This window comes from Biomphalaria glabrata, chromosome 5, assembly GCF_947242115.1.
Source record: "Biomphalaria glabrata chromosome 5, xgBioGlab47.1, whole genome shotgun sequence".
Classification (NCBI taxonomy): domain Eukaryota; kingdom Metazoa; phylum Mollusca; class Gastropoda; family Planorbidae; genus Biomphalaria; species Biomphalaria glabrata.
In genome coordinates, this window is record NC_074715.1 from 29,865,751 (window position 1) to 29,879,022 (window position 13,272).

Sequence of the window (13,272 nt, forward strand, 5' to 3'; positions counted from 1 at the left end):
AGTTTCTGAGATCTAAACGGGATTGACGGACAGACAGGCCACACAAAACTAATAGCGTCTTTTCCCCTTTCGGGGGCCGCTAAAAAAAGGAAAAATATTGATGTACCTTTGCGATATTGAACTTAGACAAAGCAACCAATTTAAGTTTTATTTTCTACATTTTCTGTTTTTGGCGAAAGCTCTCCTGCTGGCCTGTAAAGTGTATCTCTCAGTTTTTGTAAAAGTTTTTTGTATGAGTTATTCAGCTGGTGTCATACAAGGAAAAAAAGACATGAGTTTACTTTTACAAGTCAACACCTGGCAAAACTATGTTTTGGTCATGTTGTTAGACAGGATTCACTACCAAAAGTCATTATTCAAGGTACAGGAAGCACGAAGAAAGGGTCGTCCTGAGAAATGCTGGCTTGATCACTAAAGAATGTACCGGCCTCTCTTGATATCCTGCTAAGAACAGCTGCTGACCGAGAAAAGTGGAGGAATTTGGTTACGCGAAGTATGACTTCCGAAGCCATTTGTTCCAGGTGTTCTCTCATCAGTGCAGGGCCGGACTTAGCAGCGATGGTTTTCTAACATATGTAGCTGTAACACGTAGGATAGATCAAAATGTCCGCGAATAAACATTGAATCATTCTGAGGCTTACAGCTAGGCTAGTAGACATAGAGCCAGAGAGTTCTGCTGAGATTCGATCCATCTTTCGCATTTTTTTTCTCTAAAAAAAATTCTTTTCTTTGAATCCTGTGTAAGGCACTCACCAATCGGTGGCAATAGACGGCTGCCTAGTTTACCTATGCCTTAGGCCGGCCCTGATCAATGCCAGTGAAGGCAGGCAGACGCATGTGCTGTTCTTTAAAGCGTTTTCCAGATAAAGGGGGGGGGGGGGGGAAGGAAACATGTAAAGTTTTTATTACTGTTAATTACTAATTTTTGAAAAAGAAGGCTTGCATGCCCCCCCCCCCCTCCTTTTGCGGTAGGTCTGCCATTGGCTTACTTTTGTTCTCTCAAATGATGTCATATGCTTGAAGGTTCATTTAGATCAGAATGGAAAAAAAAACAAAAAAACAAATTTTCTTGTGAAACGTAATGAATTTATATTATCTACATCTAGATCTTGCACATTATGATGCGAGTTTTCATTTAAGAATCTAAATTAAAACGATTCTTGAAATTTTCACCGGAAATAATTAATCAGACACGTTTTGTTTGTTGTTTTTTTAAGCCTTGCGCCAAACTAATTGAAAATGAAACTCTGTAAGATAAGGTCTTCATATTTTAGAGGTTGAGCTAAGAATTTTAAATGGACTTTATGTTGCCAACACTTTGATTTTGAACTTCATTTATAGATTTCAAATAATTAGATTAACTTATTTAGACTACAATACAATTGTCTACTATATCTAGTAGTAGTAGTAGCCTTATTTTGACTAGTCTAGACTTCTAGTTCTATACAGTACTTATCTAGATCTCTAGAGAGTAGAGTCCAGTGGCGTCACTAGGGGGGTGCGGTCCGCACCCGGTGACACCAGTTAGGGGGGTGACACCCAAGTGAAAAAATTCACTATTGACATTACTGACAATTTAAAAGAAGTAAGTGTCAGTGGCTAAATATTAGAACATGTCATTAACGATTGATAAATAGATCTATATATATTTCTAAAAATATTTCGGCTAAACATATTTTTTAAAATGAAATTCTACAAATAGTTCATGCCCGAAATTGGCTTCAGCTGGTGTGTTTCTTCCATTAAATATCTTTAGCTTGTGTTTTTTCTTTTTAACAACTTCAGCTTGTGTTGTTTCTTCCATAACATCTTCAACTTGTGTTGTTTCTTCCATAACATCTTCAGTTTGTGTTGTTTCTTCCATAACATCTTCAACTTGTGTTTTTTCTTCCATAACATCTTCAGTTTGTGTTGTTTCTTCCATAACATCTTCAACTTGTGTTGTTTCTTCCATAACAACTTCAGCTTGTGTTGTTTCTTCCATAACAACTTCAGCTTGTGTTGTTTCTTCCATAACATCTTTAACTTGTGTTGTTTCTTCCATAACATCTTCAACTTGTTTTGTTTCTTCCATAACAACTTCAACTTGTGTTGTTTCTTCCATAACATCTTCAGCTTTTTTTTTCTTCCATAACATCTTCAGCTTGTGTTGTTTCTTCCATAACAACTTCAACTTGTGTTGTTTCTTCCATAACATCTTCAACTTGTGTTGTTTCTTCCATAACATCTTCAACTTGTGTTGTTTCTTCCATAACATCTTCAACTTGTGTTTTTTCTTCAATAACAACTTCAACTTGTGTTGTTTCTTCCATAACATCTTCAACTTGTGTTGTTTCTTCCATAACATCTTCAACTTGTGTTGTTTCTTCCATAACAACTTCAACTTGTGTTGTTTCTTCCATAACATCTTCAACTTGTGTTGTTTCTTCCATAACATCTTCAACTTGTGTTGTTTCTTCCATAACAACTTCAGCTTGTGTTGTTTCTTCCATAACATCTTCAGCTTGTGTTGTTTCTTCCATAACATCTTCAACTTGTGTTGTTTCTTCCATAACATCTTCAGCTTGTGTTGTTTCTTCCATAACAACTTCAGCTTGTGTTGTTTCTTCCATAACAACTTCAGCTTCTGTTGTTTCTTCCATAACATCTTCAGCTTGTGTTGTTTCTTCCATAACATCTTCAACTTGTGTTGTTTCTTCCATAACATCTTCAGCTTGTGTTGTTTCTTCCATAACAACTTCAGCTTGTGTTGTTTCTTCCATAACATCTTCAGCTTTTTTTGTTTCTTCCATAACAACTTCAGCTTGTGTTGTTTCTTCCATAACATCTTCAACTTGTGTTGTTTCTTCCATAACAACTTCAGCTTGTGTTGTTTCTTCCATAACAACTTCAGCTTGTGTTGTTTCTTCCATAACAACTTCAGCTTGTGTTGTTTCTTCCATAACAACTTCAGCTTGTGTTGTTTCTTCCATAACATCTTCAACTTGTGTTGTTTCTTCCATAACATCTTCAACTTGTGTTGTTTCTTCCATAACATCTTCAACTTGTGTTGTTTCTTCCATAACATCTTCAGCTTGTGTTGTTTCTTCCATAACAACTTCAGCTTGTGTTGTTTCTTCCATAACAACTTCAGCTTCTGTTGTTTCTTCCATAACATCTTCAGCTTGTGTTGTTTCTTCCATAACATCTTCAACTTGTGTTGTTTCTTCCATAACATCTTCAGCTTGTGTTGTTTCTTCCATAACAACTTCAGCTTGTGTTGTTTCTTCCATAACATCTTCAGCTTTTTTTGTTTCTTCCATAACAACTTCAGCTTGTGTTGTTTCTTCCATAACATCTTCAACTTGTGTTGTTTCTTCCATAACAACTTCAGCTTGTGTTGTTTCTTCCATAACAACTTCAGCTTGTGTTGTTTCTTCCATAACAACTTCAGCTTGTGTTGTTTCTTCCATAACAACTTCAGCTTGTGTTGTTTCTTCCATAACATCTTCAACTTGTGTTGTTTCTTCCATAACATCTTCAACTTGTGTTGTTTCTTCCATAACATCTTCAACTTGTGTTGTTTCTTCCATAACATCTTCAACTTGTGTTGTTTCTTCCATAACATCTTCAACTTGTGTTGTTTCTTCTATAACATCTTTAGCTGGTGTTGAGGCCTACCTTAACGTTTGGTCTCGCTCACCTACCCGTATGATATTACAATGATAAGAAATCTCTTAGCCGAGCTGAACTGCAATTAACTTCTTGAGTTATTCTAATCTAATGTATATATTATACGACAAAAAACTAAGATTAGATAGATAAGATAATTTTTATTGATCCAGTCAAATGGCAATACAGTTCGACTACAATTGACCTCAGCGTAACTACTGTACAATAACAATATAGATGCAAATACGAAAAACATTCACACACGAAACACATACACACTCATAACCAGCGTTTCATAAATAGACTTCTATGTACTTCTCGATGACGACAGATGATCTTGTAACACTCTGACCGAAAGTGGAATGATGGAGTTTTTGAATCTTTCTGTTTTAGTCCTAATGGAAAGAAGACGACCACTTCGTTCAGATCTGATTTAACAGTGGTTTAATGGGTGCAGCTCTTCAAAAGATGGTAGCTGTGTTCGAGTGATAAACGATGTTTTTTTAAATTTGTCTATTTAGTCTAAGTCTTTGTGCCAGTGAACTATTCTCTCTTTCGCGCTTCTCGTGTTTCCAGTCTCCACAAATACATTAAGCTACTATGCAGTTTCATTAGGAACATCTTCGTTTATACCATATGTTGTAACTGCAGCTTCTCAACTTGCACACTGAGTGGCCGTCAAACAGTTGTTGTGGTTGCCATCGAAAAAAGGTGTTTGCCGATCTGTGTTTGAAAACGTCTTTATAGGTTGAATTATTGTATTCATACTCTGTTAATATTTTGTTCACTCCACAGTGAAGATATTGTGCGCACAATATGCATATTAGTTTACATTTCTGAACTTAAACTAGTTCTAGATCATTTCAGTAATACTTATGTCATATATTTAGGCATAAACTAGTTTAGTATCTAATCTATGGTAGATGTGTCTAACAGACAGGCATAAAGGGTTAGTAAGCATACAGTAGCGAAAGATATACGTTTTCTTGTGGATTAATGACAACAAACTACACATTAAAGCAAACAGTGTCTCTCCTTCTTTGCCCAATATACACATATTTGCACAACAGATAGTTACATTAGTATTTTATCAGTGTTTGAAACTTTTTATTTCCATTAGAACCCGCTCCAGATCTCTGGGAAGCATCCAACTATTTGAAAGATGCCACATCAAACTCTACACACAAATATAATGCTGTGGATTTATTTATCTATCCAACGTAATTGTTCAGGTATGGTCAATGTCAATGTTTTTCTGCTTAGGTTTGTTCAATGACTTCTATTTAGTTGTGTTCAGTGACTTGTAATTAGGCGTGTTTAATGTTCTCTGTTAAGGTATGTTCAATGTCCTCTGTTAAGGTATGTTCAATGTCCTCTGTTAAGATATGTTCAATGTCCTTTGTTAAGATATGTTCAATGTCCTCTGTTAAGGTATGTTGAGTGTCTTCTGTTAGGGTATATTCAAGTTATGTACGTATGTAGGTACACTCGGCATTTTTTATCTAAATATCTTATACGAATCATCTACGATTTGAAGCGCAATCACATGCTTGGCTGATCAGAAAAAATAACTTCCATTTGAAATCTACAGTTTCATAGTGCAGGGGATGTATTCTATTTCAACCAACAGTTTACGAGACTCAGTAAATTGTCAGCGAAAAATTCTTTTCATTGGATAATCTTGAGGCTTAATTCTTCTTCATCATTATTATGAATTTAATTTTCATTCTCTGGCACTGCCAGGGACAAGCCTCGTTAAAGGGAAACAAAATTAACAGTAGGCTCCTCTACAGTGTCCACTGAGAAAGAGTAGGTAACAGGTAATGAAGATCTTCTTAGGAAGGATTTGGGCTTGGAATGTGTCTGCGCGGTCAGCTGTCACTATTCCCTGTTCATACTAAGGATGTATTGTTATTTTAGACAACTCCCATAGTCCCTTCATCTCTAAACTTAGGCTTTCACATTGTCTTCGTTTCAATTTTCCTTATAGTGTGGGAAAGTGGTACGGCGATTTTTTTTTGTCAATTAACATCATTATTATTATTATTATTATTATTGAAAACATGAACTTGTAGTCATTCTCTGGCACTGCGAGGATCCAAATTCGTTCAGGAAAACAAAATTAGTTTTAGTTGCGATATTAGTGGCTGCCTGGTCGTGCGGTTTGCACGCTAGACTGTCGTTCAGATTTATCGATGGTCCCTGGTTCAAACCCTGCCCATCCCCCGTCGTCCTGCGGGAAGTTTGGACTAGGAAGTAATTATCTTCAACTCTGAAGGAACAACCGAAACATCTAAAACATTTTAGTGTCCATAAAGTAATTTTTTTTATTAGCAGCAGTTGCATAATTAGGTAAGAAGAATATTCTTAGGAATGTTCAGAACCTCGAAGATTTCTGCGTGGATTATTGTCACCCTTCCTCCGTCCACAGCACAATGTATGATTTTAGCTAATTTCCAAAGATTGTTTATGTTTGAGCTGAAAAGCCCGAACTGGGTGGCCTCTTAAGTTTTTGTAATCATTGCTTAATGCTCCAGCTTTAGGTACTCCCAATGATGATCTCATTATTCAGGGAAACCAGCTGAACATCACCAACTGCATCGCGTATTTCAGTGCCAACACAAGTTATTCCTTGACTTTCTGCACTTACAAGCTGAGCGAGTCAAGGATAGACATCGTGCCACAAAAAGATGAAGAGTCTCAGACGAAAAGTTCTAGCTTATGCCTAGCTGCACGTCTGTACCTCAGAAGTGGAAGCAATGTCTTACAATTCCGCTATGAAGGCAGCTGCGACCAGAGTCAGAGTCACAATTGCAACCAATCGTCTGGCGGTGAGTGATTACTTGGGATCTGTGTTATTGTTTTACACAAGCATTTCTTTTTGTTTCCCCATGTTGACGTACATTCGGCTGCAACGTTTTATTTCTTTCAAGTTTCTCATGTCAATAATGTCAGAGATTGTTAGTGTGTCCAGCACAACGATCGATTGACTGGTGACACAAATAATGTAACACGAATCTCTAGAAAAGAGAAAGAGGAACTCTTTCTTATTCTCTGACTAAATGTCTAGTATTAAGTGACCACCAACAGTGACACAACAAAAGCCTATCTTGTAGAATTCTACAAGAGTTTATTTAAAAAAGCTGAAATGCGAAAACCTTTTTAAGGAAAGTATTGTTGCAAGCATCAGACCTTCTTCCCTCTTCTTCCCATCTCCCCCAACAAAAAGTATTTATTTTGTATCCTTTACATTGAAAAACTTTGAGTTAGTCTTAGTGGTTCCCGACAAGCATCCCCTGTTTTTTTACCATATTTAAAGACTATTTTAAGAGTTATTAATACATGTTTTTTTCTTAAATCACCAGAAGTGGAATGTACCAACTGTTCAGACAAACAGCAATGTAAGTACACTAGCAATAATAGACTTGTGCCATCTATTACCTTGGGGAAGGGGGGGGGGTGAAAGGGGAAGTAAATCGAGACGAAATCTGCTGAGCTCCCAGTTTTTAATCAAACTTCTCATCTTCTTCATTTCATCTGTCTAAATTCTTAAAAACAAAATTCCAGTGTAACATGATTTAGAACAAAAAAAAAAAAAAGTCTAATGGCATCTAAACCATCCAGTAGTTTGTTAAGCTGTACAACTAATGTACCAAAATGATAAATTTAAAGGAAGTTTTCAATGTGGTTTTGGGTTGGCCAATGTTCAGTCCTCCACCGAGACTCCAAGGCGTTGTTATTGTTTGAAAATGAGTATTTCCTTTATTTGTATTAGTGATTGGAAATCATTTAAACACTTCGACAGATTGTTAGGGCAATAACTGGTCTTGAGAATACGGAGACACCAGAAAACAACATTTCTTATTCTCGCAGACAAGTATTCTTTTTTAAATACTAGGAACTCTAATTTTAAATTTTAAAAAATATTTGATTGGATATGTATTGTTTTAAATACTAGGAACTCTAATTTCAAAAGTTTTTGTTTTATACTTTATTCTCGTAGACATGTACTCCTTTTAAATACTAGAAACTCTAACTGTAAAAGTTTTTACAATTTTTTTGTGGTGTAAAGAATTGAAACACGGACATGTATTCCTTTTATACGTAGACATGTATTCCTTTTAAATACTAGAAATTCTAATTGTAAATGTTTTTTTTTATAGTTTATTATCATGGGCATATATTCCTTTTAAATACTAGGAACTCTAATTGTAAAAGTTTTTTTTATTTTTTTTTAAAGTTTATTATTATGGACATATATTCACTTTAAATACTAGGAACTATAATTTTACAACAGTTTTTCTTCTATACGTTTTGGACGTTCCTTGGGAACTGAACATTATTTCGTCCAAGCCCAGAGCTCCTGCAGAACAGCAAGGCAACAGCTAGGGTTCAAACTCAACCATCGTGACGATAGTTCGGAGAGCATACCACACCAGGCAGATGTTTAACACTAGACGTTATTCTATGTAAAGAAAAACAATTTTTGCAAGACAATTTTTATCCTATCTGAATTTTGTCTGTTTTCATTATGTGGAATTTAGAATATAAAGGTGTTTAGTGAAAAGTAATAGGCATACCTGTATCATAATGTTCAATATCAACATGTACATGTTAGTAACCATCTGTTTTCACTATAAAACAAGCAGATCAATCTGCCTCGACTGTGTATGCTCAATGCTAGTTCGGATAAGAGAAAGAAAGAGACTTGACTTATTGATAGAAACAAATGGACAATGTGGTTTGCCGACCAAATAGCAGAAATGTGTTGTCATGTCTAGCTAACGAATGTACCAGTTCATATTTACACAAATTGCTACTAACTGCACTGTGTTTTATTGTTCTCTTAAAGCTATCGTCACGACCAAAACTCACCAGCTTGACTCTTACAGTTTTGTCAAGCTTCATGTTAAGTACCTCAACGCCACCTTGTGTCCAGTCTGTGATCCGCCTACAAGAGCACGTAGTAGGAATAGTATAATGTGTTCAGTGGGACATTATATTTGTAGGCATTAAAGATACACATCTATCTATAGTTTGTATGCATTTAAGTACCACGCTGTATGTATACATAAATAAATAAGAATTCATATCTGTCTACCAATTTTATTTTATTATCACTAATTAAAGCAAGTCTTGAATGGATCTTTTCTTTTACTAGAAGCTAAATGTTTATTCTACCCAGCTATATTTGTGTGTGTTTTTAGCTTGTACGAAACTTTTATTTGGGTAATGAAGCCAGGTCCATGGAACTTTTATTTAGGTAATGAAGCCAGGAAAGTTTTTAAAAGGTTTCCCTCCACTTCATCCCTATACTTCTATCTCTTTCCAATTACTAAATGCTACCATGTGTATTTGGTTCAATTGATGGCAAAAAATGTTATCTTATAAAATAAGTATCCACAAGTGTGTATCATGTATCTCGTGTAAGGTTAATCAAAGTTTAGATTAATCGCGATGTTAATTTAAAACACGTCTGACACTATATGTGACATCCATTGTAAGCTAATGTGAATAATTTAAAATTTTTTTTTTGTTAAGTATCATTTTCTACAAACGATTTTCAACGACAACATATGACTTGATAGTATGCGAAACATTTCTATTCTAACAACCACTTTCTCACTCATTCTCATTTTGTGAAGGTATTATAAGAAGAACTCCAAGAATTAAACAGATATTAATGTCCAAGACATACCTTAGGACAAATATCGCCATCTATTCCAGTAAATATACCTAAATCTAGAAGTTTTAATGGCAGATGATTTAAGAATATCTATTTTTGTAGCCAATGATTAACGACATTACCCACATTACTCTCTCCCCTGTTTGAGAGAACCTTTTTTTTTCGATCTCACAAAAAGCAGCTTTAAAAACACTTCATACATTATTCTTAAGTTTTTATCTGAAGTCTGTCAAATCGTATATCACTTTTGGAACTGAATGGAAACGTTCTCTGTAATATCTTTGAACTATTTTTCTGATTATTAGCTGAAAATATTTTAGTTTCAATCTGATTGGTATTTATACTTGTTATTTATATATTTGTTTCCACTCAACAGAATGGCTTACGGTGGATATACTGGTATTTCTGTCGCTATTTTTCATGTGTATTATACTTGGTTATACATGTAAGTTCATGTAACGAGGGCATTGTTAAAATGTTCAGACATAAAAAAATAGACACATTTTACAGTAGAGTTTTTAAAGTGCACAACTGTTTGACATTTGTAATGAATGTCACGTCTGCTGATTTGTATTTTCAGATAAACAAGGCTGGTTTTGCTTTAAAAAAGGTAATTAGACGTAGGTTGTGAACACAAAGTATGAGTGGAGTGTACTGTTATGTTTTCTTTGGCTTGACCTAATTCTTTTGACTCCAAGGGTCGCAACTTCGCCATGGGACTCAGTTCTGGGCCATTTTACTCAGTTCTGGGCCATTCTACTCAGTTCTGGGCCATTCTACTCAGTTCGATCCGTCTCGCCATCTTCGATACCTGTCCTACTGATCTCCTCCATGTTGTGATCTCCGTGACTTCTGCTGTTGTGCGATGACTGTGGCTCATGCCTCACCATAGAGCCAATCCTCCTTGATTGGCCCAGATAACAGGGTATTAGAGGGAAATATTTTTAGAACCAACGGCCTCAAAACACTTTTTGATTGCGTTGATTCAAGGAAAATACTGGGCTTTATCCGGGAGGATAACTACTAAAATTTAAGTTGAGATCGGGCAAAGTACTTAGAAATATATACAATTTCATAAACATATTTTATTACCTTATTAAAATTTGTGCTATCAAAGTTGTGAGTGGACCTTTTTTTTTAATACCCCAGTTGTGTAACTCTATATAGTAACCCTTGAGGGATTATTAACCCAACATGGCCTAAATTGTGCCGATGTGCCCAAAATCAAATCCAATCTTTTGCGATAATTTCTGCTGTTTTTCGTATTATATTTCCACGTCTTATTGGCGTCCTTTGTCTTAAGAGAAAGTGATTAAGAAGTGAAGCATACAGTGAATAGAATGAGTTCTATCTGTCAGTAGATTCTAGATTCTATGTGATTGCGGAATTAAATCAATCTACGGGATGATAGAACCGAACTGAGTATGGACAATTTATGTTTATAAACTTTGTACAACCCTTCAAATCCTCATAGCAATCTCCAATAATAGAAGAATAAAATTTAATATACCTCAGTCTGTACTGTGTTTTAAATCCTTCCCAGAGTGAGCCCAATCTATATATTTGTAAAATCATAGCTATAAAACATTATTAGATGTAGATCTATATATCTTTACTGAGCGCATTAAAAAGCTATTCAGATTATGGCCATAACATAAAAAAAAATCATAGTTTTATGTATTGTAAATATTTAAAAAAATAATATAACTAAATGTAATTTACAGAAGCATTAGCCGTCGAGTCCTACAGTTCAGCGTCAATGACTTTAGCAAGTAAGTTTTATCGATCTTAAAGTAGTTGCTCTCATCCTAAACCTATCAAATTTTAAATTTAAACAGAAAATAAATAAATAAATATCTTGAGTTAAGGCTAAAAAGAAATGGTATACAGTCAAGGTTTTACATTACCTTGTGGTGTAGATCTATGATTTTCTTATATAAAAATGGCATCTTTTTCAGCGCCCCATTATGTAGCGTATATCGTGAAGCTATTTTGGTGAATCTAGAATTTTATCTAAGTCTCACAAGTTAACTTTTTTTTTTGAAAGACACACCAATGCAGCTGTAGAGACAAGTGTAAGAGATATTATCTGAGTTAAAGGCTGATCGAAAATTATTTTGATCAAAGAGATAGTCTCTATAGTCTGTAGTGTCTTGCAGACTAGACATCTCTAAATAGTTTGATCAAAGAGGTCATCTGTAGAGTAGACTAGACATCTCTAAATAGTTTGATCAAAGAGGTCATCTGTAGAGTAGACTAGACATCTCTAAATAGTTTGATCATAGAGGTCATCTGTAGAGTACACATATCTAAATAGTTTAATGAAAGAGATAGTCCACCTGTAGTCTAGACATCTTAAATAGTTTGATCAAAGAAACTTGAAAGTACTTTTTGGTTTGTGAACTATAACAGATTTTGCTACAATTCATCATTATTTATATTTAGTGTACTTGTCACAGACTTTTGAACTGCGTTTTATTATTTGCAGCGACAGCCACTACAGCGACGTCATCCTACCAAACTAGCGCTGATTCAGCCAACACATCGCATTCTACAAGTGAGACTTCCTAAACACACAGCCAGCCCCCACCCCCCACTTTGTTGTCATGGTCTACCATAGCTGTGAGGATTGTTATTTGAAAATAAAGCCATTTAAAATTTCATTGCTACATTCCCATGTGCACATGCAGTAGGCTCTATGTCGATTCTAAAGAATAAAATGGCATTTACTTAAAACCTTTTAATACATTCAACCAAGAAAGTTTGAGTCTCTTTTTCATTATTTGCTAACTTTATCCTGTCCACTTATGAAACATAGAATGATGATATGCCATTTCCTCCGAGCAGCAATAGTCTCAAATGACTGCCAGTGTGAAAGAGGCCGTTGCCCCTTACCACTCATGCGCTAAATGCAGCACTGTAATATGTACAGAGTGAGTAGTTGCCAGTTAGGATTTACATCTAAATTCAACGTAGACTGAAGTATTCCCTCCTCCCTTTTTTGTGACCCAGTTTAAGAACAGGCCCACGAGATAACACGTTTGAAGCTACCAGTGGGCCTTATATGAATAGTTTTGTGACACCTGTAGAAGTAATGGCTAGGTATAGGTTCTACTACACATGATGTACTTTCTTTGAATTAGACAATAACCCATTTCAGTGAGCATGGAGAGAGAGAGTCCAATGGGATATTTGTTGACTGTACTCTTATATCGATGTGTAATCATTGAAAATAAATGTATTTATATAAACTATTTACTTTTGTCTGGTTGTTTATTTTTTTCAGTGATGATTCTTTGGAAATAAAACAAGAAGAAAAAGAAGCTATTTATTAATAGAATTGTTCATAAGATAAAGTTAGGACGGAAAAATAGCATTTTAAAAATAATGTAATAAAGTAGTTTCCATTTTTAGACCTTGTTATCTATTAGGCAGATGATGTAAGGTCATCTGTTTATTTTGCCAACGGTTAAACGAGGGTGTCATGTGGCCAGCACAACGACCAACCGCCTTTACATTTGCCCAACAATTCCAGTCATCATAAGGATTTGAACCCGGGATCACCGGTTCAGAAGCCAGGCGCTTTACAGCTCAGTCCCCGAGCCTCCAAAATAATGTAATAATTCTAGTTAAAACAATCACCGCCTTATAAAAATTTACATGCTTGGCTAAAGAGATAAGACAGTAGCGATTGCGTTCACATGAAGAATAGAATAGCTGGGCAAATGGTTGGAATAAAAACATTAAAGGAAATATGAATTAAAAATGTCTACAAACAGAGAATGACATAGCAACACTAAGCGGACAGTAATGACATAGCAACACTAAGCGGACAGTAAGAATGACATAGCAACACTAAGCGGACAGTAAGAATGACATAGCAACACTAAGCGGACAGTAATGACATAGCAACACTAAGCGGACAGTAATGACAT

The 13,272-nt window shown here is 35.3% G+C and overlaps 2 protein-coding genes across 3 annotated transcripts; one reads left to right on the forward strand and one right to left on the reverse strand.

The window, feature by feature from the left end:
* Window positions 1–979: 979 nt before the first annotated feature.
* LOC106058563 (uncharacterized) lies at window positions 980–12,591 on the forward strand. 2 transcript variants are annotated; one of them, XM_056028248.1, is made up of 9 exons: window positions 980–1,259; window positions 4,772–4,883; window positions 6,189–6,482; window positions 7,017–7,052; window positions 8,504–8,617; window positions 9,714–9,782; window positions 9,918–9,947; window positions 11,062–11,109; window positions 11,826–12,591. In XM_056028248.1, exons 2-9 carry the CDS (start codon window positions 4,814–4,816, stop codon window positions 11,906–11,908), a joined length of 744 nt encoding a protein of 247 aa, XP_055884223.1. In that variant the 5' UTR covers window positions 980–1,259; window positions 4,772–4,813; the 3' UTR covers window positions 11,909–12,591. The 2 variants fall into 2 exon arrangements, with proteins under 2 accessions (XP_055884223.1, XP_055884222.1); XM_056028247.1 differs by having other exon boundaries at window positions 980–1,249.
* Window positions 2,112–3,602, reverse strand: LOC129926319 (uncharacterized). Its single transcript, XM_056029636.1, has one exon. The coding sequence runs from the start codon at window positions 3,600–3,602 to the stop codon at window positions 2,112–2,114; it is 1,491 nt and encodes a 496-aa protein (XP_055885611.1).
* Window positions 12,592–13,272: the final 681 nt, after the last annotated feature.

Coding starts and splice junctions, on each gene's coding strand:
- LOC129926319 (XM_056029636.1), bottom strand. CDS start 3,602: ATGGAAGAAACAACACAAGTTGAAGATGTTATGGAAGAAACAACACAA.
- LOC106058563 (XM_056028248.1), top strand. CDS start 4,814: ATGCCACATCAAACTCTACACACAAATATAATGCTGTGGATTTATTTA. Junction 6,483..7,016: donor TTGCAACCAATCGTCTGGCG/GTGAGTGATTAC, acceptor TTAAATCACCAG/AAGTGGAATGTACCAACTGT. Junction 9,948..11,061: donor CTGGTTTTGCTTTAAAAAAG/GTAATTAGACGT, acceptor TGTAATTTACAG/AAGCATTAGCCGTCGAGTCC.